The sequence below is a fragment of the Protopterus annectens genome, chromosome 4.part0 (genome assembly GCF_019279795.1).
Source record: "Protopterus annectens isolate FY-2018-M chromosome 4.part0, PAN1.0, whole genome shotgun sequence".
Classification (NCBI taxonomy): domain Eukaryota; kingdom Metazoa; phylum Chordata; order Ceratodontiformes; family Protopteridae; genus Protopterus; species Protopterus annectens.
Window position 1 is genome coordinate 1,631,278,859 of NC_056733.1, and position 24,537 is coordinate 1,631,303,395.

Sequence of the window (24,537 nt, forward strand, 5' to 3'; positions counted from 1 at the left end):
GTAACAGAACTGTCAAAGTGAGAGACCATTATGGTCGCAACAAGTGCACCAGAAGTAATTGCATAGCTGGAAAGTGCTGCCAAAGTTTTAATGCCCCCTATCTACTACAGACTGATTTAGACACAATAACACTGCCTGAAAGATGGCACCCTTCCAGCTACCAGACTTCCAAGATCCCTCCACTGAACATAGCTACACCCACTATCCACTACAGACTGATTTATTTGCAATAACACTGCCTGAAAGACTTTACTCTTCCACTTACCAGACTTCCAAGATTCCTCCACCGAACATAGCTACACCCACTATCCACTACAGACTGATTCAGTCACAATAACACTGCCTGAAAGACTGCATCCTTCCAGCTACCAGACTTCCAGGAGCCCTCCATCGAACATAGCTACAGTATGCTTGAGTAATTTATAACAGCCTACTAGGGTTCTCGCAAATTAAACTGCTTATATCTTATGTTTAACTATTCCCAGCATGCACACTGCCAAGGCATATATTGCATCCACTCTCCCCTCAACCTCCACTCATCAACTATATAAACCTGTTGCAAGCACTCCTTGCTTCCACTATTGCTTAACTTACAGCTTTCACTTTTACTATCAGTAGCAATGTTTCTTCCTGCATAGTGAACCTCATTTTACTTAGAAACATTATTCCATCTATAAATTTAGCCTTTACTCTCCTCTCTTCCCTTCCTTATTGCGTATAATTCCACTTATCTAGTTGTTCTTAGTTTCTGTCTTAGCCTTGTATTCTATAACAAACAGCTTCTGTCTCTTTTTCTCATCCCCATAAGTTCTGTTAGTTAGCTTACCTTTGACTTTAGATTTTCCACTCCTCATTGACTGTTTTTTCTCTGTAGTGCTTTACAGCCATGATGGTGGGGCTCATTATTTTTCTTGCGTATGCATTAGAGTGGTTACAATACTAACCCCTGTCTTCCCATGATCCTTTGTGCTCTACAAAATTCCTGTGCCTAAGGGAGAGCCATCTTTTTTCCATAACTCTCCCATCTGCGAGTTAAGTCCCTCTGCATCCATGGCAATGTGCGTACTTGATTGAGTTATTATGTACCCTAATGCAATTTTGTTAAAGACTTTTTTCTATCTGTTACTGCTGTTGCTGCTTGTATCTCTAAATTTACTTCTTACCTAAGCAATGTAGTACTTAGCTCATGCTTTCTGTACTGTGTAATTCCTGATATATACTTCCTGTATGCTGCATTTTATTTTTATTTTTTTAATAATACTTGCCATTGGCTTATGTTGTTTCTATTAATATGATCTCTGCTATAAGCTGCTAGTTGAATGTTCCTTGTATCTGTATAGCTTGTTTCTTTTGTGTAGCTTATGGTAGTGAGACTACTTCTGGTGTACATATTACGGCTTTATGTTTTGTGTCTTACTACACTAGTTCGATTTGCTTAATGGCCATTCTGGCTGCTTGTTTTTTTGGCTAATCAAGGTATTTCCTGCCTTATTTTGTTTCTGCAGAATGTATGCACTGCATATGGCTTCTAACCTGTGCAGTCTTCTACTAAGGCACATAGTTCACAAATAATCCTGTCTCCTTATCATTTGTATCCCTTGATGGTCATAACTTCATTTACTATTTCTAAATTTATTATATCTTGTAGTTATTTTTCCCTTTTACTCCTCCCCCTCCATTACTGCACCTTCAGAACTGCTTTTTAATTTGCAAGTACATGGGACTTTGTTCTCACAATTACCACCTCCTACATAGTCTCGCTAATGTTAAGCAGTTCAAAGGAAATTAAACGACCTTCTAGTCTCTCATTAAATCCCTTTCTGATTAGTGAAGCACAACCTTGGTTAGCTAAATCCATTACAAGCTATAACAGTGTTTATGTACTGGTTTCCATATACCTGTATGCATGGAACCTCTGCTGTTTTTTTTAGCATTGACAAACAGCTGTGGTTATTTCTAACTGTTATTGCTATTTGATGTCCTTTTGTTTCTTGTCTATGCTTTTTCACCTATATACATTTTTTCTTTACTTTATCTGCTTGTCTCCATCCAGCCCACTATCCACTACACACTGATGTAGTTACAATAACACTGCCTGAAAGACTGCACCCTTCCAGCTACCAGACTTCCAGGACCCCTCCACAGAACATGGCTACAGTATGCATGAGTAATTTATAATGACCTACAAGTATTCTTGCAAATTAAGCTGCTTATATCCTATGTTTAACTATTTCCAGTGTGCACACTGTCAAGTCATATATTATATCCACTCTCCCCTCAGCCTCCACTTATCAACCTTATAAACCTCTTGCAAGTACTTCTTGCCTGTATTATCACTTAGCTTATAGCTTTCACTTTTACTATCAGTAGCAATGCTTCTTCCTGCATAGTGAACCTTGTTTTACCTAGAAACTTTACTATATCTATAAATGTAACCTCTACTCTCTTCTCCTCCCTTCCTTATTCATTATAATTCCACTTGTCTAGCTGTTCTTAGTTTCTATCTTAACCTTGTATTCTATAATGAACAGAGTCTGTCTCTTTTTCTCATTCCCATAAGTTGTATTAGTTAGCTTACTTTGAGTTTAGATTTTCCACTCCTCACTGATTATTTTTGTCTCTATAGTGCAGACTTCACTTCACTTTCCTACCCTACCCCCAATTCCCACACCCCCACTTACTCTACATTTATACTCTCTAAGCTCCATTCCCTTTGCCCATATAGCCCTCCTCTTCCTGTCTACCCTATCCAATTAAAACTCTCTAGCAAACACCTCTTTCTCTAAACCCTACTTTCACCCTTTCCCTACTACACATAATCCAAACCTATAATATATAGACACTAAATAAAACTCTTACCACATCCTCTGTGCTTCTCTTACCTTCCACTTACTACCCTTTCATCTCCTTACCTATTTATCATACTATCCACTAAACCTACACCTACACATTCCACTTCCTTCCATTATCTCCTATATTTCTGTCCCTGATCGCCCATCTTCCAACTGCTTTTTTCTCATCTACTGCCTCAGTATGCCCAAAATCTACATCTCTGTTCTCTTTTTTCTTCTATTCTCTCTGCTAACCTGATATGAAACAAATATCTCACCCATCAACTTACCACCCACACTTAACCACCCATTATTTAACAGCGATAAACACTAACCTGTCACAAGTTCAATTAATCTTTTTAATCATCCAAACTTTCTCATTTACAAATACAGACTCCTCAACACCCACCACCATCCTCACTTAAAAAAAGTTCAAACAACATTCTAATAAATATAAGCCACCTGTTCTGTCCAATTGCTTTGAAAAATCTTCTTATGTGGAGACATTCACCCTAACCCTGGCCCTAATATCTCCCCCCAAAATGATACAAACTCCATTTCCTGTAAACTCAATAATACTAAACTATCTACCAAGAACCTATTACCTCCATTAAGTTACACAGCCTACTTAATAAAATCTCTGAATTTCTCTCTTGGGTTGCTCAATATTCTCCTGACATAGTAATTTTCGCAGAAACCTAGTTTAAACTCCAAGTCATTGACTCTGAAATACTTCCACCTGGCTATAATATTACCTGCTCTGACAAATTACACAAAAAAGCTGGTGGTGGAGTAATACTGTATTCTAACCATCTTACCTTCTCTTCACTATCTATAACCCCCCCTAACTTTCACCCTGCTGAAATTATACTTGCCAACTGCAAACTAAATAGTTATAAAAAGCTATGTTTCATAGGTATAAATATCCCTCTAGTGAGAAATATTCCCATTCTAGGAAATGTTCTCTCCTGTACCACCAACCCTATCTCTAATGAAACCATAATTCTTGGTGATATCAGTATCGATTGGAAAACCTTAACCACTGAATTCCATTCCTCAATCTTTGTTCAAAGACTTTCCATCCATCAGGTCAGACAAAACAAATATAAAGAATGCTGCAGTCTCATCAACTTTAATTCTAATGTATTTAACAACTTACTCTCCTCTATAAACTGGTGCTTCCTCTTCAGCCTATCTGTAGATGATGCTATTCTGAAATCCAATTGCATATTTATAGATACTCTTAATACCCTAACCTCCCTCAGGGAAAAAAAGTGAAATCTCTCCATGCACCTTGGCTTTCCCATTCCACCAGAGCCCTAATACACAAAAGGAACACTGCCTTGAATAATTGGTTAAAATTCCAATCCCCCAGTCAGCTTCAAACCTACAAACAACTTTGGAACCTAACGAAAAACAAGTCTACAATGGCAAAAGAAAACCTACTATCTAAAACCACAAATTCACCATTAAAACAATCCCAAAAGATTCTGGACAACCATTAACTACTAGATTCTTAACCCTGGTTCTCCCAAAATACCAGACACATGCACTAATGAGTCTCATTCTGAAACTGCCACAAAGTTCAGCTCTTACTTTATAGACTCCATAGTCACGCTAACTCAAAACTATCACAATTCAAATCAAATTCCGCCATTCCCACCTCCCCACAATAATTCTACTTTTTCTCTAAAACCTGTTCGTACCTCATACATCAAACCTACCAACTGAATTCCTAAAACTAGTGGCTAATTCCATAGCCTACCCAAGCTCCATACTAATTAACAGATGAATCCAAGAATCTAGACCCCCTTCTATTTGGAAACAGTTCTGTGGTATTACATTTCACTAAGGTGGAAACTATCGAATTCCCAAAGTATAGGCCCATAGCTATGCTGCTTTCTCAAAAGTACTTGAAAAAATGCATTCATAAACAACTTCTCAAATATCTTCTGCAAGAAAATCTACTCTCCCCAACCCAACATGGTCTTTGTCCTTACCACAGCACACCTACAGCCTTAGTCTCATTCACTGATACCATCATAAAAGCCAGGGGAAATAATAACCTGGTATGCTCCCCTTTTTGACTTCTCCAAAGCCTTTGATACAGTCTCCCACCCAAAACTTCTCACTAAAATATCTGCTCTTGGTTTCAACAGTTATAGTCTCATCTGTTTTTCTAGCTACCTTTCCAATCAACAGCAATCAGTTAAGCGTCTTTCTTCTTTTTTCCCAGTTCCTCACAGTTAACACTGGGGAACTCCAAGGTTCCATTCTTGGACCTATTCTCTTTAACATCTTTATAAACAATCTGTATTCACCCTGCCTTCAATCCACACTTATACAATATGTTGATGACTCCACTATCATCTGCTCTTCCAATAATCTATGACACCTTCAGTCCATCACCCAAAAATCCTTTAACATTATTGAAAGCTGGCTTAAAGACAACCAACTTCAACTCAACACTAATAAAACCAAACTATTGCTATTTCTCCCCCACAACTCAAACCCACTTCAAAACAACCTTTACTATTACATCTCTTGATAACACCTAGTGCCACACACCAAACTTCTTGCTATCATTGATGAGCAACTTAAATACGATCTCCATTTCTAAAACTGTATCAAAAAAACTCACCAGAAACTTGACATGCTTTATAGATCAAAGAAATTCTGAGCCAATGGCTCTAGACTCATTCTTGCTAATACTTACCAACTTCCCACTCTACTCTTTGCTTCTCCCATTCTAACCAACATAAAATCCACCTTAAAAAAACAAAATGGAATGCTACTTTAATAAAATTGCCAGATTTGGTGCTAACCAGCCCTTCAACTCACACCACTGTCTATCTCTAAAAAACTTAAACTGGCTTGAGCTACCTCACTATCTCCTGCTTTCTCAACTAGCTCTTACACATCATACTAAATAAACCTACCTTCTGCTCACCCATCTCATCCATCATGACCTATTATATCTCCAACCATTCTCTGCGGAGTGCATACCAACTTCTCTTGAATATCTTTAAACCTAGAAGATGCACGGGCCACAGCTTATACAGCTACACAGTGGCCTTGGTCTGGAACAAAATCCCCTTAGACATCAGATCCATACCAAACACTCACAATTTAAACAATACTAAAAGAAGGACTTTTCAGCATCTGGCTCTGTTACTTCTTTAATTCTGCCTAGCATCTCTATTATCTACTTTGCAATCCTGCTGCCTAGTTTGCCAGTGAACACTTCTTTCTTTCTCCTTCTTTAACCTACTTTTTTACTACCCCTCCTATTTTCCTCACTTCTGCTGTCTATACTGTCCTGCTGGCTTTTGTTATTATAAATACTATAGCCAATCCATCTGCCTCTTCTTCATCATCCTTTCCCTAACTATCTCCATCTATAAGCAAAATTATGTAAGTAAACTTGTCTGTCCTCTATGTCTATTGTTTATCTTCAACTACTCTTGTTTTATCGTATTAACTAGATAACTGATGCTGATATTTAATTGTATTTGTTGATTCTATTTTTGTGCACTCATACTAACTTTTATTTTTGGAACTTTTCTCCCCAGGCCTCTGCTGAATAAGGGCTTCGGCCTAGTCAGACTTTTCCTGGTTAACGAATGTCAAATAAATAAAATAAATAAATAAATAAATAAATTCACAGTAAGATCAACTGAGACATACACATCTCCTAAGGCTAGGCTAGGTAACAGTGGAAGGGATTTTGAAGAAGGGCTGTCATGAGAGCTGCATGGAGAGTTGTTTCAAGGTCATGACCTAATTGATGAAGGTGATCTTGAAGACACTGATCTGACAGTGCTTTGTGAATGTGATCAGAACCTTGAATTAGAGGTTCTGGTAGGTATAGATGAATGCTCACATGGTCTGTATGAAATCTGTTGTAATTATCTCCCTCAATAGTTACATTACTTTCCTGAGAAACACTTGGAGTGTCATGTTTTCTGCCTCCATGGGTCTGGAGAGTACCCTGTCCTCTTTTCCCTTCCAACTTTGACTCCTACTTACGTCTGGTAAGTTCTAACTAGTGTAGGAATAGAGTCAGATACAGAAGGTTGGTGTGCCACCATACTACTCATTAGTGTGATCATAGCATTATCCCTACTCTCTGCCATTTTGAGGTAGTGCTGGACATCCTCACACATACTCTGGAGGGTTGTGACCATTTCCAGCCTGTCTTTCTCTGACAATGTCTGATAACTAAATGTCACAGCAGCCAATGGCTTTAATGTTTCTGGTGGTAACTGTAACACATGTTTGTGTCTGCCTCCCCTTTGTAATGGTGCTGTTGTGGATATTGTTGCCTCTAATGACTGCCGTCATCATCAGTGTTCATCTGGGTTTGGAGATGCTAGTATAGAGGTGCACGATTGTCCCTCCTATGCAAGCCTGAGTGCAATGTCAGCATTTGTTTGACTTTGTGATGTACTGTTACTTTCGGCAGAGTTAGTAACATGTTATGGGATGTGAGATCCTGCCATTAATCTTGGGGACTATGTGCTAATTTCCTCAGGCTGCCTCATAAATATAACTATGTTTTCATCATCATTATCATCAACAGCCATTCTGGTATTATATCCTCAAATTCATTGGTATGGTGGAACTGTTTGTTTCTTATGCTGACCCTGTTAAAAAAGGTATTTGAAATCATTACTCATAATGAAATAATTTACACTACTGTATGCTTATTAAGGGGGTGTGGGGCACACTGACCATGCACAATGTCTTCTGTAGTATTCTGTGCTGAAGTAGAAGGTTCACATAGGAGTAATAATAATTATTTGTTTAATGTAATCATCCATTGTCAGCATTCAGTTATCTATATTAATATATGTTACTGTTTTTAAACCAGCCTTCATGAGCAGACGATTGTTGCTGCAGACATTGGCAATAGCCAGAGTCCATATCACCTCTGATTATTCTAGTGCCATCATCGTCAATATCATACTCATCATCACTAATAGAAAGAAGGTTTGTCATCTGGTGTTAATTGGATAATTTTCGGAGGCCACCTCCCAGTACTGGTATGGGCAACTGCACTCTGCCTTGACTTGCTTCTAGCATGTCCTGCCATATCATTTGCCCTCTTCTTATACTGCATTCATGTGTTGCTTCTGCTACCCACTGCATTATTGTTGAGGAAAATTTGATTCCATGCTCTTATCCTCTCAGATTGTTTGAGCTCCCCTTTACCAGACAGACATTTCCAGCTATCCTAAGGGCTGCTATGAGGATGCAATTTTCCTCATACTAAAATTGTCCTTTTCTCTGCCTTGATCACTTTCTTTGCATCATTACTACATATTAAAGAAAAAAAATAAGGACACTGTCATACAAAAAGATTTTTCGATGTAATCATCATACAGATGCACATGAAAGTCCATGTATGCTTGCAACCCTCCCAAACAAGTTAGGTGACGTGAACTCCATAATAAAATACACACCACAGACTTTCCCATGCCCTACACAATTCCTGTACAGTGATAAATGTCATTCTATTCTAGAATTAGGCATATACCAGTACTGTATTCCAAAAGATATTCACCATGCATCCTGGACATATGAGACTTAAAATGTGCACATTTATATATTTATTTAACTGCGTTTTTATTTGTTGATTTGTTCATTCATTCCATTATTTAACTTTTGTTTACTAGTAAGTGTGCTGGTGCAAGGACCCTTTTCAAATATTTCTCAGGCCAAAGGTAGGTTACCATAGATAAAAATATGAAGCCTAATTGGTATTAAAGAAATCCAACCAGGTGAAGTTTTGGTATAGCATCAGTTGCAGTATGTTCACATAAATAAAGCAAAACCAAATTTTTTGTCATGCTTTCATATTATTTTTCATTCATTACTGCTTTTCACCAGACCTTATCACTCCAGTATTTCACAACTGAATGACTGCATTTCTGTCATGTATACACAATCACTGCATGACAACAAAGCATACCTCTCAAACTCTTAGCACAAGAAATTTGGACACAGCCAAAAATAAAGGCCCCAGAAATATGGACAGATTTGAAATATTGCTCTTATAAATTTAAAAAGTTGCTAGAATAAAATGTTTTGTGTTGCCATGCATTGTCTTAAGGAAATGAAGCCTGAAACTCAAATGACAGTCATTATTTAGTGAATTCAATCCTCACTCATTTATCAGAAATCTATAAAATTTATGAGGAGCAGAGCTAAAATATGAGACAAAAAATTGGACAATCTGTGAAAATGTGGACAGTTGAGAGGTATGAAACAAAGTAATTTCGTATGTGATCATTAATCATTTGCAGTGCTGCTGTACTCAGCTCCCATTTCCACATGACTGGTTTAAAATATTCATTAACACCCATCATAACATGCACATGATAGCAGTAAAACTAACATTTCCTTAATTTAACTTAATACTGTTAAGAGCTTCTTATTAAGTTACTTTTATTGTCTCCTTACTTTTAGAAGTCTGCAGTTTCCTAACACTTTTCCTGCCTAACTCGAATAATGGCAAGTTAATATGGTGATATTCAACATTTCCATGTAAATTTAGGCCTGTTCTGTATGCAAATTAGGGTCCTCTATGCTTATCTCTATAAATCACAGCAATACATAAATGTGTATGGCCATTTTTGGACATAAAACAGTCTGACATGCTCATGAACATGGATTTTGACTACTGTGAATGCACTGCAGATGGCTAAGGAGTCCTCAGCCACCTGCATTGCATCCATGCCTTTCTTAGCAGCCTGTAAGAATATGCAGATAAGATCAGTTAAGCTGATATGTAAAAACATTCATAGAAAACAAAATAGAGTCTTATGCATTACAGTTACCACAGCAGCACAGTGCAAAATCTGCCCATCTACTCTTCTTTGACACACCTTGTCACTTTTACCCAATAAAAGGTTTATACAAATTGGTCATCAAGCACATAGGTACATGTATTTAGGCAACCCCCACCACATACACAAAAAAAATCATTGATGCTACAATGAAGGACTTAGTAGTGGGGTCTATTCCCGTCATTATATTAGAAACCAAAAGATTTAGAGAAATTAAAAAAAAAAGAAAGTATAACATTCCAGTTTATACTTCCCAAAATGGCTATGGTAAGGTACACAAAGACTGGCTATTATAAGTATACCTATAATTTTGCATTTTTATATGCAAAGTGTAAGTCAAATTAGAATGCATTCCTTTAAAAAACATGGCTGTGACAAAGCATTTTTTTTGTTTAAAACAAACTTGCCAGTAATAACACTACCTGCTGTAATGCCCCTGCTGGTTATTTGGGTTTGGTTAAGGAAGTGTCATGCCACCAGTGGGAGTGTTTCTAAAACCTTGAACCACAGTCCTGCTCATACTTCTGGTCTTGGAATCTCTGGTCATGGTAGCACTTGTTAAGGCAAGAGGCCATGCTCCAGTCTGGTCTGATAAAGAGGCCAAAATCATGCTCTACCTTCTGAAGTAGTCATATCTGGAAACGATTCTGATGTATACTAAAGGCAGCAATTGGAAAAACAATTTATATTTGTCTGGAGTTGGATGAGCATCTGGAGACCCTCACAGGATCACCCATTCTGATGTGCACTAAAGGTAGCAATTGGAAAAACAATTGATATTTGTCTGGAGTTGGATGAGCATCTGGAGACCCTCACAGGATCACCCACTCTGGCCACCAGTTCCATCATATGTACGACAACTTGAAGAAGCATAGAGCAGACTAGCTGGCTGAGTGGATAAACCAGATACAGGCAAGAAGGGCAGAGTTTTATAACATATATATATATATATATATATATATATATATATATATATATTGGGGGGCATATTTAACATGGATAAAATATTTAAGAATACTGCATTATTGAAGATATTTGATAGACGAAAAATGAATCCCTGTATAAATTTATCTAGACTATTGCTAAAAAATTCTACAGAAAACTACAAAAAAGAAGAATGCATGGACACTCGGTAGTCATTAAAACCACATCACAGTTTATTTCATTCCACTAGATAAGCACTTTCATCTGTGAACCACTAAGACTTCATCATATAACCTAAACAATCACTCTACTGAATTTTAAAACAATAAAACCATCACATGACACTTTGGCGCCTAAAATTTAAAAGTTACATTGTTGCAATATTACACAACCTCTATGACAAAAAAAAAAAAAAAAAAAAAAAAAAAATATATATATATATATATATATATATATATATATAAAACCCTTTTAATAGTACACTGTATAAAAGTGTCAGTTAAAACTATTATCGTTCATAAGCTTTCAACTTTAGCAAGCAAGTAATGGATGATAACCCGTTGAGACATGGGGGATTGTGCACATTAAGTAATAGATGATAACAACTTGAGACCTGGGGGATTGTGCACATTTAAATGCAACTGCCACATTACGTTCCTTCCTTTATAAGTGTAACCCCCATGGTCTCAGCTAGGATTAACATCCAATTGATTCAGGACCACAAATTTAAACCTATGCTCGGGATTTGGACAAATATGTTTAAAAAGGGCATTAGTGATATTTTTATTGTTGATTGCATGCAAGTGCTCGCAGATCCTTTCCTTTAATATACTTTCAGTTTTCCATATGCAAAACACAAAGCAGTCCTGACATAAGGCACAATAAACAACACCCTATGATGGACAACTGTATTTACCACTAACTTTTAAAATTTCACCATTAATATAAAAACTGTCAGTATGTAGAATATCCTTACAAAATGCAAAATGTACATTTGCCACATTTAAACATTCCTTTGTAGCTGTTTTGTCCATCTTTAATGGCAGTTTCAAAGAAGTTTTTCAAATTAGTGTCCTTCCTGTAAATAACTCAGTATAATATTTCACAATAAACCAATTCTTGCTCAAAACCCACCTGATAAAATTGTAGTATAGAGAGAACGTGCTAATAAACTACATTTGTAAGAGGGCTTGATCGCAGTTTCTACTGAGCCGCTTGTGTCACTTACTTCCATATCCATTTGGATTTAATCATTATTTCCTGACAAAATAGGACTGAATATTTTCCCTCTCTTTTTACAAATCACTTCATTCATTAAATTATTAACAAATGGATTTGGGTCACCTCTCCTTAAAAGCATACATTTTTATTGTAATTTTTGGACTGGAAAAAAGATTTCAAAATGAGGATTTAGTTTAATAGTCTCATTCACTTAGCTATCCATCCACAAATGTCAACCCTTTCTTCGCCAACAAAGGAAACGAGAGCAACGTGTGTGACATATGATAAGAACTGTAAATGGAAATAAAAAGCAAACCAGAAACCAACGGACTACAATGTATGGGGTTTATGGAGTGTAAATCATTTTCACTTCTTGTGAAATTATGATTTAAAATATCACCAGGCATAGTGTAAAATCATCTTCTACCTAAAGTGTAGAGGTTTATGAGAAAGTAAATGAGAGGCAAACCTCATAATTTATGACAACTGAGAGCTAGGCATAGCGTCCTCAGTAAAAAATAAATTCTATTTTATAATAAGTCTTTATAATAAGACTTGGAGCAGATAATCAGCACTGGTAATTCTCTGAATTAGTCATTAACATGCACATAGTTTAATGGAATTCATTCTTAGCAGATTTAGCACCTTATTCCCTCTTATGAGAAAAAGACAAAATCAGGATGTTATTTTTAACCTTTATGCCCCTAGGAAGTAACAAGTAAGCATCAGAAATGCTGTATTTTATGTATATATTATCTATATTTCAAGCTAACAGCACTATATGAATGTTATTTTCCTTAAGTGACAATAGTTGGCATTAATGAATGTGTAGCCTTTTTCCTTTTAAGCAATGCACAAGCCAGATACTACGGCTGTTGTCTCTGTATTTATGAATGTGAAATAGACACAAAGATAGAAGTTAGGCAGAAGGCAAGACAGCATGAGGGTACAAGTGACAAAAACATAAACCTTACTGCATTGTGAAGACAACTATAAATAAGAAAAAAACAGAATACTGATGCTCAGTGTACAGGGTTATTGAACCCTGCCCTGATTCATGTACCCAAGGACATCAATACACTGGACTCCACTTCATTATAATGTACAGGCCATCAGTGAATTCAGTAGCAATAGACTTCCTCTTGGATAATGACATACATATGGCTCTACCTTGCTGGAGGGCACAACACACCCTTGAGCACTTTTTCATATCTTACCGGTTGGGTTTTATACTGAAAGAAATTCTCTGTCCACTAGTTGTGTATTTATTTACAGTTAAAACTATGTACACAAATGCCTGACCCCGTGAAAGGTAAACTAGCCTCTTATCAGATTCTTTAATGACTTGAACTTGGAGTGATAGATTATGGCTTGTGAAATCTGTTAAACAGGCACTACACTCCATCAGAACAAAAGTAGAATAACAATTCTCCTGTTACTGTACATTGTGGCAGGAACTGGGTCCTATTTATAAAGGTAATGTTGTGTATTAAGTTTATGAAATATTGAAGATTTGATGAATCCAAACTAATTTACATAATTCGATATACAGTAGTGGTAATATTGCTGAAGGAAGATATCTGACTAGGGTGCAGTACATTATTTTGTGGAAATTCTCTTATTACCAATGGCAACATTTCTAATTTAAAAACATAACACAGAACTGCTTAGCATGGCTAAAATAATTACTCCTGCTCACTAATTTCAAAGAAAAACTGCTACTTATAGGTACCGATACAAGCCACCAAACTACATAAAAGTGGAAAGGAATAAATAATATGTAAAACATCACACTATATTTTAAAGAAAATCATATGCAATAGGTTATTGCAGGTTCTGGACCCCCAGACATCCTCAGACATCAGTTTGAAGCTGTACATGGAAAGCTGAAGCAGATTCAGACAACGGGAAACTTGCTAAGGTGCATTTTTTAAACAAGCGTTTTTTACATCAATAAGTCATTCTGAGAATAAGACCAGATTTAGATATATAACACTCATTTTAATAACAGACACATCTGCATAGACCATCTAGTCCACCCATTATGGATGATCTGCAGGTACTACTTATATGACATTATATATCACTGAACGGATGATGTTATGCCTGTCTCATGCAGTCTTGAATTATTTCCCTTTTTGACCTACTGTCCATATTCTACCCGTGTATCAACAATTCTGTGAAATACTACTTCCTCATATTTCCCAGCAGCCGCCCACTTTATATCCTTTTACAGTGACCTCTTAACCCCACCTCCACTTTTTAATTTATTTAGTAATTAGGAAAGTTTGCCTATTTGTAGGGTTGATCTGAAAACTCCTTATTAGTGACTTTGCCAGTTATGCAATTTGCAAGTGATGATTGAGATACTCGGGCTCAAGATTACAGCATGACACTTATTAACAGTGCACATTAGGCTCTTTTAGTCTCTGTTTGCATTGGCTGTGTGACTTCTGATGGAGCATGTTACTGCTATTATCTGAACTGCTTGTATCCTGCATATGACATTATACTGATATTGCCTCTATAGCTTAGCACTGTGATAGGATGTTACCAAAACTGCCTGTTTCTGTACAGCTAAGTAGTATTTTGGCTTTCATTTTTGCTTTCTCACATTTCTTATATTTTTTTGGTCAGCTGGTATTACTGTCAGTTTCCTCTTTGTTCTTGATACTGCACCCCACTCCTGTGGTGTACTCCTTTCTTGTTTTTTGCTTCCAATAGGCATTATTTTGCATTTTTGCACAGTGTACATTGTGCTTTAGACCATCCTTCCAGTTTTATTTATTTATTTACTCATTCATTCATTTATGTATTGCCTTTGTTGACTGGGATAGACTGAATGGGCTGTGCAAAGCCCCTTTTCAGCAGAGGTCCGGGAAGAAAAGCTCCACATTCATACATTAACAAAAATACTTGGTTTACAAACAAGTACAGCTACAGTGATATTCATAGATACATACATAAATTAGCAGCACCCTTTAAGGAGGTAAAATATACTTAGATAAGTATTACAAGTTGTGAAAGCTGGTGTTTTATGTAAAGTAATAGTAGCAGATTTGGTGCATAAGAATAAGGCCAAGTCACATGTTCAGTACTGGATACGTTATCATCAGAAGTATATAATTAGGAGCTGTTGAGTGATAAGAAAGGTAAAACAGTCAGGAGTAGGTTGGGTTATGTCAAAACCAAATCTACTTCTGTGCTGAGGTTTTGGAGCGTATTGGAAATTCTGTGCTTTCCAGTGTATTTTACGAAGGTTTCTTCCTATCTACACTTCTTGGCTATTAGGTGACTTGCATGCTGCAGTTGGAGCCTTTGGAACTGTTTTTGGACGTTTTCACAATTTTTGTTACTTGGTCTACATCACGCATGTGTATTGCCGTGGTACTCAGCTCCAAACGCTTTAGGACTTTTCATCTTTATCGGAACTCATTCAATTTGGTTCAGCTTTTGGCTCGGGCTTTTTGTTACAACAATGGCACCATTGGATGCGTTTTGAATCTCTTTGTTTTTTTGGAACATTTTTTTGACTTTGGGGACATCTCTGTACACAATTCTTGTTGGATTATTACAACTCGGAAATGGACTTCTTCACTGATCTATGATTGTTATGTTTGGACCATTGTGTTCATGGCACATTCAGGTTTGGGACTTAATGATACAGGAAATTTTTTGCTTTTTCTGTATATGTTTGGGCCTTTGTTAAGGCAACTAGTTGTTTGGGCAACTCAGTCAGCAGAGTGGTTCAGTTTGGGGAATGTAATTGCGTTGTCGGCTATTACTGCTGTGTTTGAACTAATATTTAAACAATTGTCACACGTTAAAAGGGCATTCATAGGGTTGCGAGCAGGCTTGAGCATTTTTGACATTACAGTCTCATTCCATTTTGTATATTTTTTTATATATATTATCTTCATAACTGTCTAACGAAGTTATTCATTACATATCTATGAGGCATTATTGCCGGAATACAATCGGTGGGATCACACGGTTGTTTTTAACTATCGCAGGCTATAATTTTGGTTCATATGTGGATTGCAAACAGGTAACATCATTTTTTCTTTTAGGATTTGGTCCAATAAAGACTTATATCTTACTTTTGGACATTAACTCCTTATATTAACACACTTGAAACAAAATATTGTAGGACTCAGTTCTCAAAGTTTATTTTATTGCAGCTATTTTGTCTTTCTCCTCTTCAATAAAACTAAAAGAAGTAAATACCTTTAAAGCTCATCCACAATTGGCAAGAAAGAGTATAGTGCACTGGACATTTTCAGGTTTCTGAGCCAATCCATTTATAGTCAGGAATAAATAAAATTTATGAATCTAAAACATCTGTTTTTCTGCAACATTATGTTCCCGCAAGATAATTCCTGACAGTTTCAGATGAAAAACAGACACATTCTATATTACAATGTGCATTTAGAGTACACTCTCTGCAATAAATATGTCCCACATGGCATACAGCACCCTATAAACAGATGATTAGTATTTAATGTTATATAGCCAGTATTCTACAGGATTCCTTTTAATAAGTTCCTGGGTACTAGTGGTAACTAGGCACATCCTTCACTGAGGAGGCAGTTCCTGAGCTTTGAACATATCTGCCTTGATAGGAGACATCTCTTTTCTTAGTCTTCAGAGGTGTCTCCACGTTAGCTGCATTAACTGTCCTAAATTGTCTCCCGGAGTCGCTTACTCCACAGTCACTGCACCGTAGGGTTGTCATTTCCCCTTGTCTCTCTTACCTTTTCTTCTTTTTTTAATTTTAGGAACAGTTGTATTGAACAAACAAAGCAAAACAGAATGCTGATTTTTGTAGCATTTCTAAATGCTGTAGTTTGTTTCTCTGCAGACAGCCTACATACTTTGCCATATGTATCAACTATGCTTTGCCCTTGGAGTAAACCAAGCCATTTGGGTACATCTGACATCATCTACAGCCAGATATGTTAACTGCTTTATTATACAGATGGCATGCTAATCATCCCACATCTGGATGTCTCATTGCTAGCTTTTAGGACTGTGAGGGTGATTTTCTGTGATAAAATACTTCCTTCATTAAAAGTGACAGCTACCTAACAGGTTGCCATTCCCAAAAAAAAAAATCTCCTTATTCAAAATTTTAGTGAATTTTTCTATCATTGTACAGTTAAAAAGATTGGCAGCTAGTGTAGGTGATTAAGGCTATCAGCTCCTTTCTGTAGTCAGGGGTTTTATTCCCATGGGCTGGAGTGCATGGCTAGTAACTACCTATTAACCTATGAACTTGTAAGTATGCGTAACAAAAATTAATCGGGAGACGACAACATACATTTTCTCTTACTAGTAAAAGAGGGAGAGGGAGGGAGAGAGAGAGAGGATTTTTAGGTTTTTAATTTAAATTATTTATCTTTCTCTATCATTTTCACTCCCTCATACTGTTCTCTGAATCAAGTTCAAGGCACTCTTGATTTTTCTCATCACCTCCTGGGCTTTAATATCAAAATTCATTTATGTATCATCATTCCAGAAATGATAATATAAAAAAAATAGTACCAGTACTCTGCTTCCAATCAAAAAGCTTCCAACGTAATATAAATTAAATGTATCAATTAAGAAAATACTAACCACAAAACAAAAAGGCTGTCAGATATGACAGAAGATTTCCCCGTGTTCCTATTACATTATCGAATCACTAAATACCGAATGGCCAAATACATGAAAAGGCCATTCATTGAAGTGTGTTTTGTGGGGTCACGGTACAGTGGGGAATGGAATCTTTGCCATTTCCCCACTGTAGTGCGACCTTGGAGTTGGTATATATAATTAACGGGGGGGGGTGTGGGGGGCATAGCTCCCCACAACAAACTATTCGATGAACGTCCGTTACGAGTATTTAGCCGTTTGGCATTTAGTGATTCGATAACGTAATATAGACCCAATTTCCCCTCATACAATTCCCCAAGCACAGCACAAGTTAACATCTCTTACAATCTTTTACCACTGTCAGTTAAACACTCTCCTGCAAAAATACATAAAATGCAATTAATCTGTACACTATTGCTATTGCGATTACTGCAACATCTAGGTATCCATAAAGCAGCAACACATTTTGTTTTTTAACATTTAGTTCTACTATGAGATGATAAATAACACTGAGATTTTTTGTGTCTGTGTGTACATGTTTGTGCATGCATAAGAGCTTAGAGCATTGCATATTTCAGTATTTTTATTTAAATTTTTTTCATTTAAAATATAAAAATGATTAACCCTGCATATTAGTGGTGCTGCGGTAGCGTTGTCGCCTCACAGCAAGACGTTGTCCCGTTCGATTTTCAGCTAGAGCATCTTCTGTGTGGAGGCATGCGTGAATGGGCATGCCTTCGTTGAAGGTTGTGCATCAGGGCTGGTAACTCGGCACGTAAAAATCCACTACCAAACATTAGCGGACCGGAGTTCCGCTGTGGCGAACCCTAACTGGGATAAGCCGAAAGATACAACATTGTGCAGAACACAAACATTAACCATAAAAAGCAATTGCATTGTTCACAAACAATAACTTTCTCAAAATTCTCATGAGACCTAATTAAATCTGTCTTAAAATGTAAACTGTTGAAGGGGAGAGCAGTGCCGTCCAAGATCACAATTCAATCCTCAAACAGATGAGATTGCAAGGCCTCATAGAAGAGGTATGGAGTATGGAGGTTTCTTGTTTTGCTGGAACCACAGGAGTTTTACAATGGTATTTATAGAAGTGGTATACATAACAAGCCTGCATAATATTGTGTATAACTGTTTATCTGAAAATGAACAATTCACCTTAAGGACAAGGATCAAGTAATAACTTATATAACACTGATCTGGGTTTAATTCTTTCAGCCTTCTTACATAGTGTCTGATTCTAGGAAAACCATTTAAATGGAAAAAGGTCCAGACTATATCTTAGAATATGCAACTTTACTACAAGGTTTAAACCAATATAACATTCAGTGAATAACAATTTTATGACAGCTGTTTAAATTATGTTACTGCAAGACTGAGACAGCAATAAGGCTTGTGTTTTTGCAGTGTTTGGTATTCTTCACAGATGATGTACAACTGATTTCATACTGCAACTGGTTATTTACTGCACAACAAAAAGGCAATAAAATAACTACAAAAAAATTCTGTCTAGTATACTCTCAAATCTCAATGAAGTCTGACATCATCTCTTAACAATGTCTACTGGATACTCCTCTACAAGTGTTAATGAAATGCTTTTATTCATTATGTTACTGTCTTTACAATCACATCAGTGTCTGGATGTTCTTTATTTCTACCCTCTAATGGGTCAAAGTGCCAAAGTACACCCCCAAATTTTCAGACACAAATCTCTATATGCAGTAACAAACTCCCAAAAAGAACCATTAATAAAGGATTAAAAGATAAGATATCAAACTTTCTCAAAATAAAATATCAGTGTAGTAGTAATAATTTATGTTCCAGTCCAGGTAATATTAAGATTTAGCCACTGTGGCTTGTTAATGCTTTTGTGCTTCATTCTTGGGAGGTAAAACGAGCTAGTCATAAGTAAATTCTAATATTACTCACCCAAGAGCACATTTTGTCAATTAAATAATACTTCACATCATACCTTTAAACAGCAGCTACTAATTCAGTGTCAGTGAATTACTTGGTGAATAAGTACAGCATGAAAATGTGGTTACCAGGAAAACGCACAGCAGTATTCACACACAAAGTACATCATGGAGTAGGGTTTGTACACCTTTGTGATTCTTAAAAGTCACTGTACAAGGGGAAAGACCTTGTGCATGGTCCTGTTACACTAAGCAATGACAGTACCACATTTCCTGTGCTAGCACCATATCCTTGCATTATCACAGCATGGTTATAAACTCCAGACCACTCACAGGCCTAATGACTGTGATGTCTATATGAATAAGTGTCAGGCATGATGGTGCACCACAGTGGTGTTTTAATGCTCCATGGTAATGCCTTACATTCTGAGCACAGGAGTGCCTATTATTTATTGGTGCAGCAGGTGCTTCTGTGCACTGTTTCTAACACTGGAGTGGGCATTATTCTCTGCCCCATACTACTGTGACTTATGTCTGGGAATTGTGGGAACCCCACTGGGGTGTACTCGACACAGTGCAGAACATACTTTTTCCACATTTGTGCATTATGCCCATGAATATCAGGGTGAATGAACAGTATAAACATTGAGTATTACTTGTTTAAAAGCAGGAACATAACTGCCATTTTGATTACTGGGAACTGCTCAGTGAAGTATAGGTTAACACATCTCTGGAAGTACTTGGCAGAAATATTGTATAACTCACCAGTGTTGTAATGTTTAGTACAGTACCGTAAATCCTTCTCTTCTTTTAGAATAAACTGAGGTAATGTTAAACCTTCTGCAATCTGTACGGCACCTTTTTCATCCCACTCAAATATGAGGTCATTCATGGTGTAGCCAACTGTAGAAAGAAAAGAAAAAAAGTCACTATCAAAAACAAGAATCCAATTATGTGTTATACAATGACAAAAACAAAGAAAAGCAAGGATTGAAGAGGCATTCTGAGGCTTGATAAATCATGTTGACCCATCATAACATTATAGAACTAATCTGAATACACAAAAATAAATTTCATACTTGAAAGTAAATAATTCTATATGTATAGCTAAGTTTGAGAACTGTCAGTTAAGTTAATTGAATACCAAGTCAAGAATGTAATAACTTTCCAAATATAGGCTATTAATCTTTTTTTTTACTGTAGAGGTTGGAGACTGCATCTGTAATAACTGATTATTTTCAAAAAAGTAATATGTGAAGAATGTTTCATTCAGAAAATAAATATTTTATATATTTCAGTGCTATGATAGTTAATCCTTAAACACAAGCCTCAGTGCCAGAAATGGAAATGAAAATAATTTTATACTGCACAGATGTCTTTTTCTGCATTTACTTATTCAGCACAGCACTGTAATTACCAGTCTGAATACCTGATATGACATTTCTGAGTAAAAGTTAATATAGCCATCCAGTTATTGTAGCTTTAAAATCAATGTGTTTGCTATTATACTGCTGTCTGCATTGAGTTTTAAAATGTCTCTAAGAAAATTTGGTACTGTTCTGCTGAGTAAGTAAAATTTAAGCTAACAATAAAATCTCTCAGGGATTCTGTTTTACTATATATAAATGAGTTTGTTGCTTATTTGCTTGGAAGTTTATAGATTAAAATGCAATGCACTAAAAATCCGGGTTTTACCATGGAAAATACTGTGTACACGTATTTATACAGAACCACAGAGTAGCTCATTTTCCCTGCATTTACACCAGGCATACAGTCCAAACAATGGCAGAACTATATATACTTCAGCTTAAGCGTGCTTTATAGCATTTATAGGACTGCCGTTCTAGACTGAACAACCTTCACACTACCTAGCCGATTAAGGCAATGTAAATCATTTACTTAGAAAACTGACTATGGAAGACTACTTGGAATGACAGGCATTTTAATAAAAAGTCTATATTGTATGTATATATATATATCTATATATATATATCTATATATATATATATATATATATATCTGTGTGTGTGTGTATATGTATATATATATATATATATATATATATATATATATATATACAGTGACTTTGTAATTAGTCATTTATCATTTATTCTGGTTATTAGGAGAGTGGGAAGCACAGCCCCATGCTTGGGGTGCAGGAGGAGAATCCCTACAAAAAGCTGTCCTTACATTCTGTTGAGATATATAAGAATGATTCACCCTTCATTAATGCTTCACCATTGAGATGCATAACTTGCAAAACATAAAAAAGTAGAAAAAAGTTTTTTTTTTTTGCAGGGAGCTTCATGTGGGAAATTTTCCCTCCAAACCCTCCTAAATAGTGAATATCAACTGCATGGTTGAAACACTGTGGGAAAAAGCAAGAGAAGCAAGTGGAGTGTGCTGCTGGCATGCACAATGAAGGTCACAATGATGTAAGAAAACTGACCTAAAACAAAAATCATACAAAAGTCACTTGCAGCTAAGTTCTGAAACAAAGTGTAGATGCATTGTACATAAATGCATTAAATGTGTATCAGGGAATTACAAAATTCTCTGTTTAGGTAGATGGAATCAGTTTGAAGGGATGGATAATATGATGCCCTGTTTTAAATCCATGAAAATGTTTAAATATGATTATATTTATGAAGGTAAATTAAACAATATTTAACACAATGGTTATAGTACTTATTCTAAAGGCATCATACTTTTGCAACTTGGGGTATAATCTGTTTATCAACATGTGCTTCATATTTTGCATTTTATACAGGAAAAACTATGAACCAATTGAGTCAATGTATTTATCAACATAATTATGCAATCAGAAAACTAGATTTAATTAATGCTTTATTTAAACATTGTTAGTCTTATCTAAATGAAACACACACACACACACACACACACACACACACACACACACACACACACACACACACACACACACACATATATATATATATATATCTATGGGTCTACTTCAGTTGGTTGAAGTTTCAGTACTTTGAATCCCACTTGTGCGAGACCACTTGTTGGAAGTACTGAAACTTGTTAAACTGAGTACGGAGATCACAATACAGCATGGAATGGGAATATTCCCTTTTTCTTGCTGTAGTGCAATCTCGGAGTTGGTGTATTTAAGTAGGGGTGTGTGTGGTTGGTATAGCCCCCCACATGGGGGCTACAGAGGGACTTGCCCCCCCCTCCACAAAATATTTTTTTTGTGTGTGTTTTTTTTCAGTCAGCAGATCCGGTGACTAGACTTCAGCTAAAGTGCGCTTTCGCTGAAGTGCACTTTCACTGAAGTAGGCATCTACTTCTTTTTTGAAGTAATGACATTTCGAAGAAGAAAGTAAATCCATATATATATATATATATATATATATATAGAGAGAGAGAGAGAGTATATTAAAGATCAAACATTATAAGATATGAAAATGTAATTACTAATTATAATATGTATACATGGTTTTGTTGCTGTATGTGATTACATTTTGGATTGGTGGATTACTGTCATGTGATTACGTCTTGTGTGATTAAAGAGTTAGTGGTATGATTGTAATTGATTTTGATGAAGTATGATATTGTAAGGATGAAAATGTTTTATTTGGAACAATGTAGGGTAAGTGACACTTGCTGTATCTTCTGGTTTCTGTGTCAAGAATTACTTAAAGTTCAGCTAGGATCATTTTCCTAGGAGCTGTTTGATAAAAAAACAAAACAAACAAACAAAAAAAAAAAAACTACTGGTTTAGGATCCTATATATCCTGACCATTTACTGCCTTCTTAAGATCAATAAATGCTTTGTCCCTTCTCTGTGAATGTCTATTGTGCCAGGATATATGGACTTCTTACAAAATACTGCACACCTCCGATTTGGCTCACTTTTATTTACGTTTTACATCTAGCATCATTTCCTCGTTGAGAAACAAAGCTTCTGTACAAAACTCATTATTACATCCTAAGCTACTAAGAAATCAAGCCCATAATGGCCATATTGTACTGAGTCCAAGATTCGGACTTAACAGTACAAAACACTGCTTCTCAACCCTATGAATAACACTCTGGGAATCCCTTCCTGTCAATGTCAAAAGCATTACCTCTTATCCCTCAGATTTCAGCTCAAAGCTTTCCTTCAAAGGCAGGCCACCTGCAAATGTCTTAATGGGGGCCACATGACATAATTCCAGTAGTATTCCTGTTTCTCTGCCCAGTGGTTCTCTACTTGCATCTCCTTTTCACTTCCTCCTCCTCTCTTCATCACTCTCCTCTCCTGCTTCCCCTGACATTCCTTCTTTTCCTTCCTGTCTCCTTTAACATATTCTATTACCTCCTTCCCTATTCACCCAACATGCTACCTCATACATTCTCTCCTCTCTGCTGTGGTAATTAAGATTGCTGTTCTCCTTCATTTTATTCCTTAATTAATGTCCACTGATAGACTATACTGTGGTTGATGCACTTGTAATGTACACTGTGATTTTATGCCTATATGTTCATAGGAGGTTACCAGGCTAACAGCCAAGGGCCTTTACAAGCTCAGCCATATTTATGCTGAATTACCAGATTATCAATAGTTAGGTGAGCTAAGTTCACAAAGGTATATGGCTATGGTATTGTAACTAATACCGTCTGCCCCTTACTGACTGCCTTTCTCCATATGGACATGGGCACCATCCCAGGAATTAATTTGCGATTACCAATTCATTGCTCTTGCGCTTGAAGAGGGTCAGGGAGGGGTTCTGCTTTATGTGAGTGGAGAGCTTATTCCAGAATAGGTGCAGTCTTTGGGAGATGTAGCTATCTCTCCATCATGACTTGTTCATGTCAGAGGCAATGTTGAGGTCCACAGAGTGGGTGACTCTCTTGCTGTTTGATTTACAAATGTGTAATATTTCCATCAAGACCGAGTCAGAGACTGCCCTGTAAGCCAGACACATATCACCTCCTAGTAGCCTGTAGGAGACAGAATACAGTGATAAGGCTTTCAGTCTTTCAGTGTAGGATTTGTTTTGTGTACCCTGTATTTTTTTTGTTGAGAAACCTCTGGGGTCTCACTAGCTGTTGCAGGTATCTGGTCTCGTACATGCAAAAGGGAGCATTGTACTCAGTTATTGGTCTGATTATTGTGAGTACAATGGAATTAT

The 24,537-nt window shown here is 36.5% G+C and overlaps 1 protein-coding gene across 1 annotated transcript in view; it reads right to left on the reverse strand.

The window, feature by feature from the left end:
* Window positions 1-24,537, reverse strand: part of GLRA1 (glycine receptor alpha 1) — a 1,257,010-nt gene that overhangs the window by 677,165 nt on the left and 555,308 nt on the right. The window contains exon 4 of the mRNA XM_044069419.1: window positions 20,158-20,295. Coding sequence (XP_043925354.1) covers window positions 20,158-20,295 — 138 coding nt within the window. The remainder of the gene's footprint in view (window positions 1-20,157; window positions 20,296-24,537) is intronic.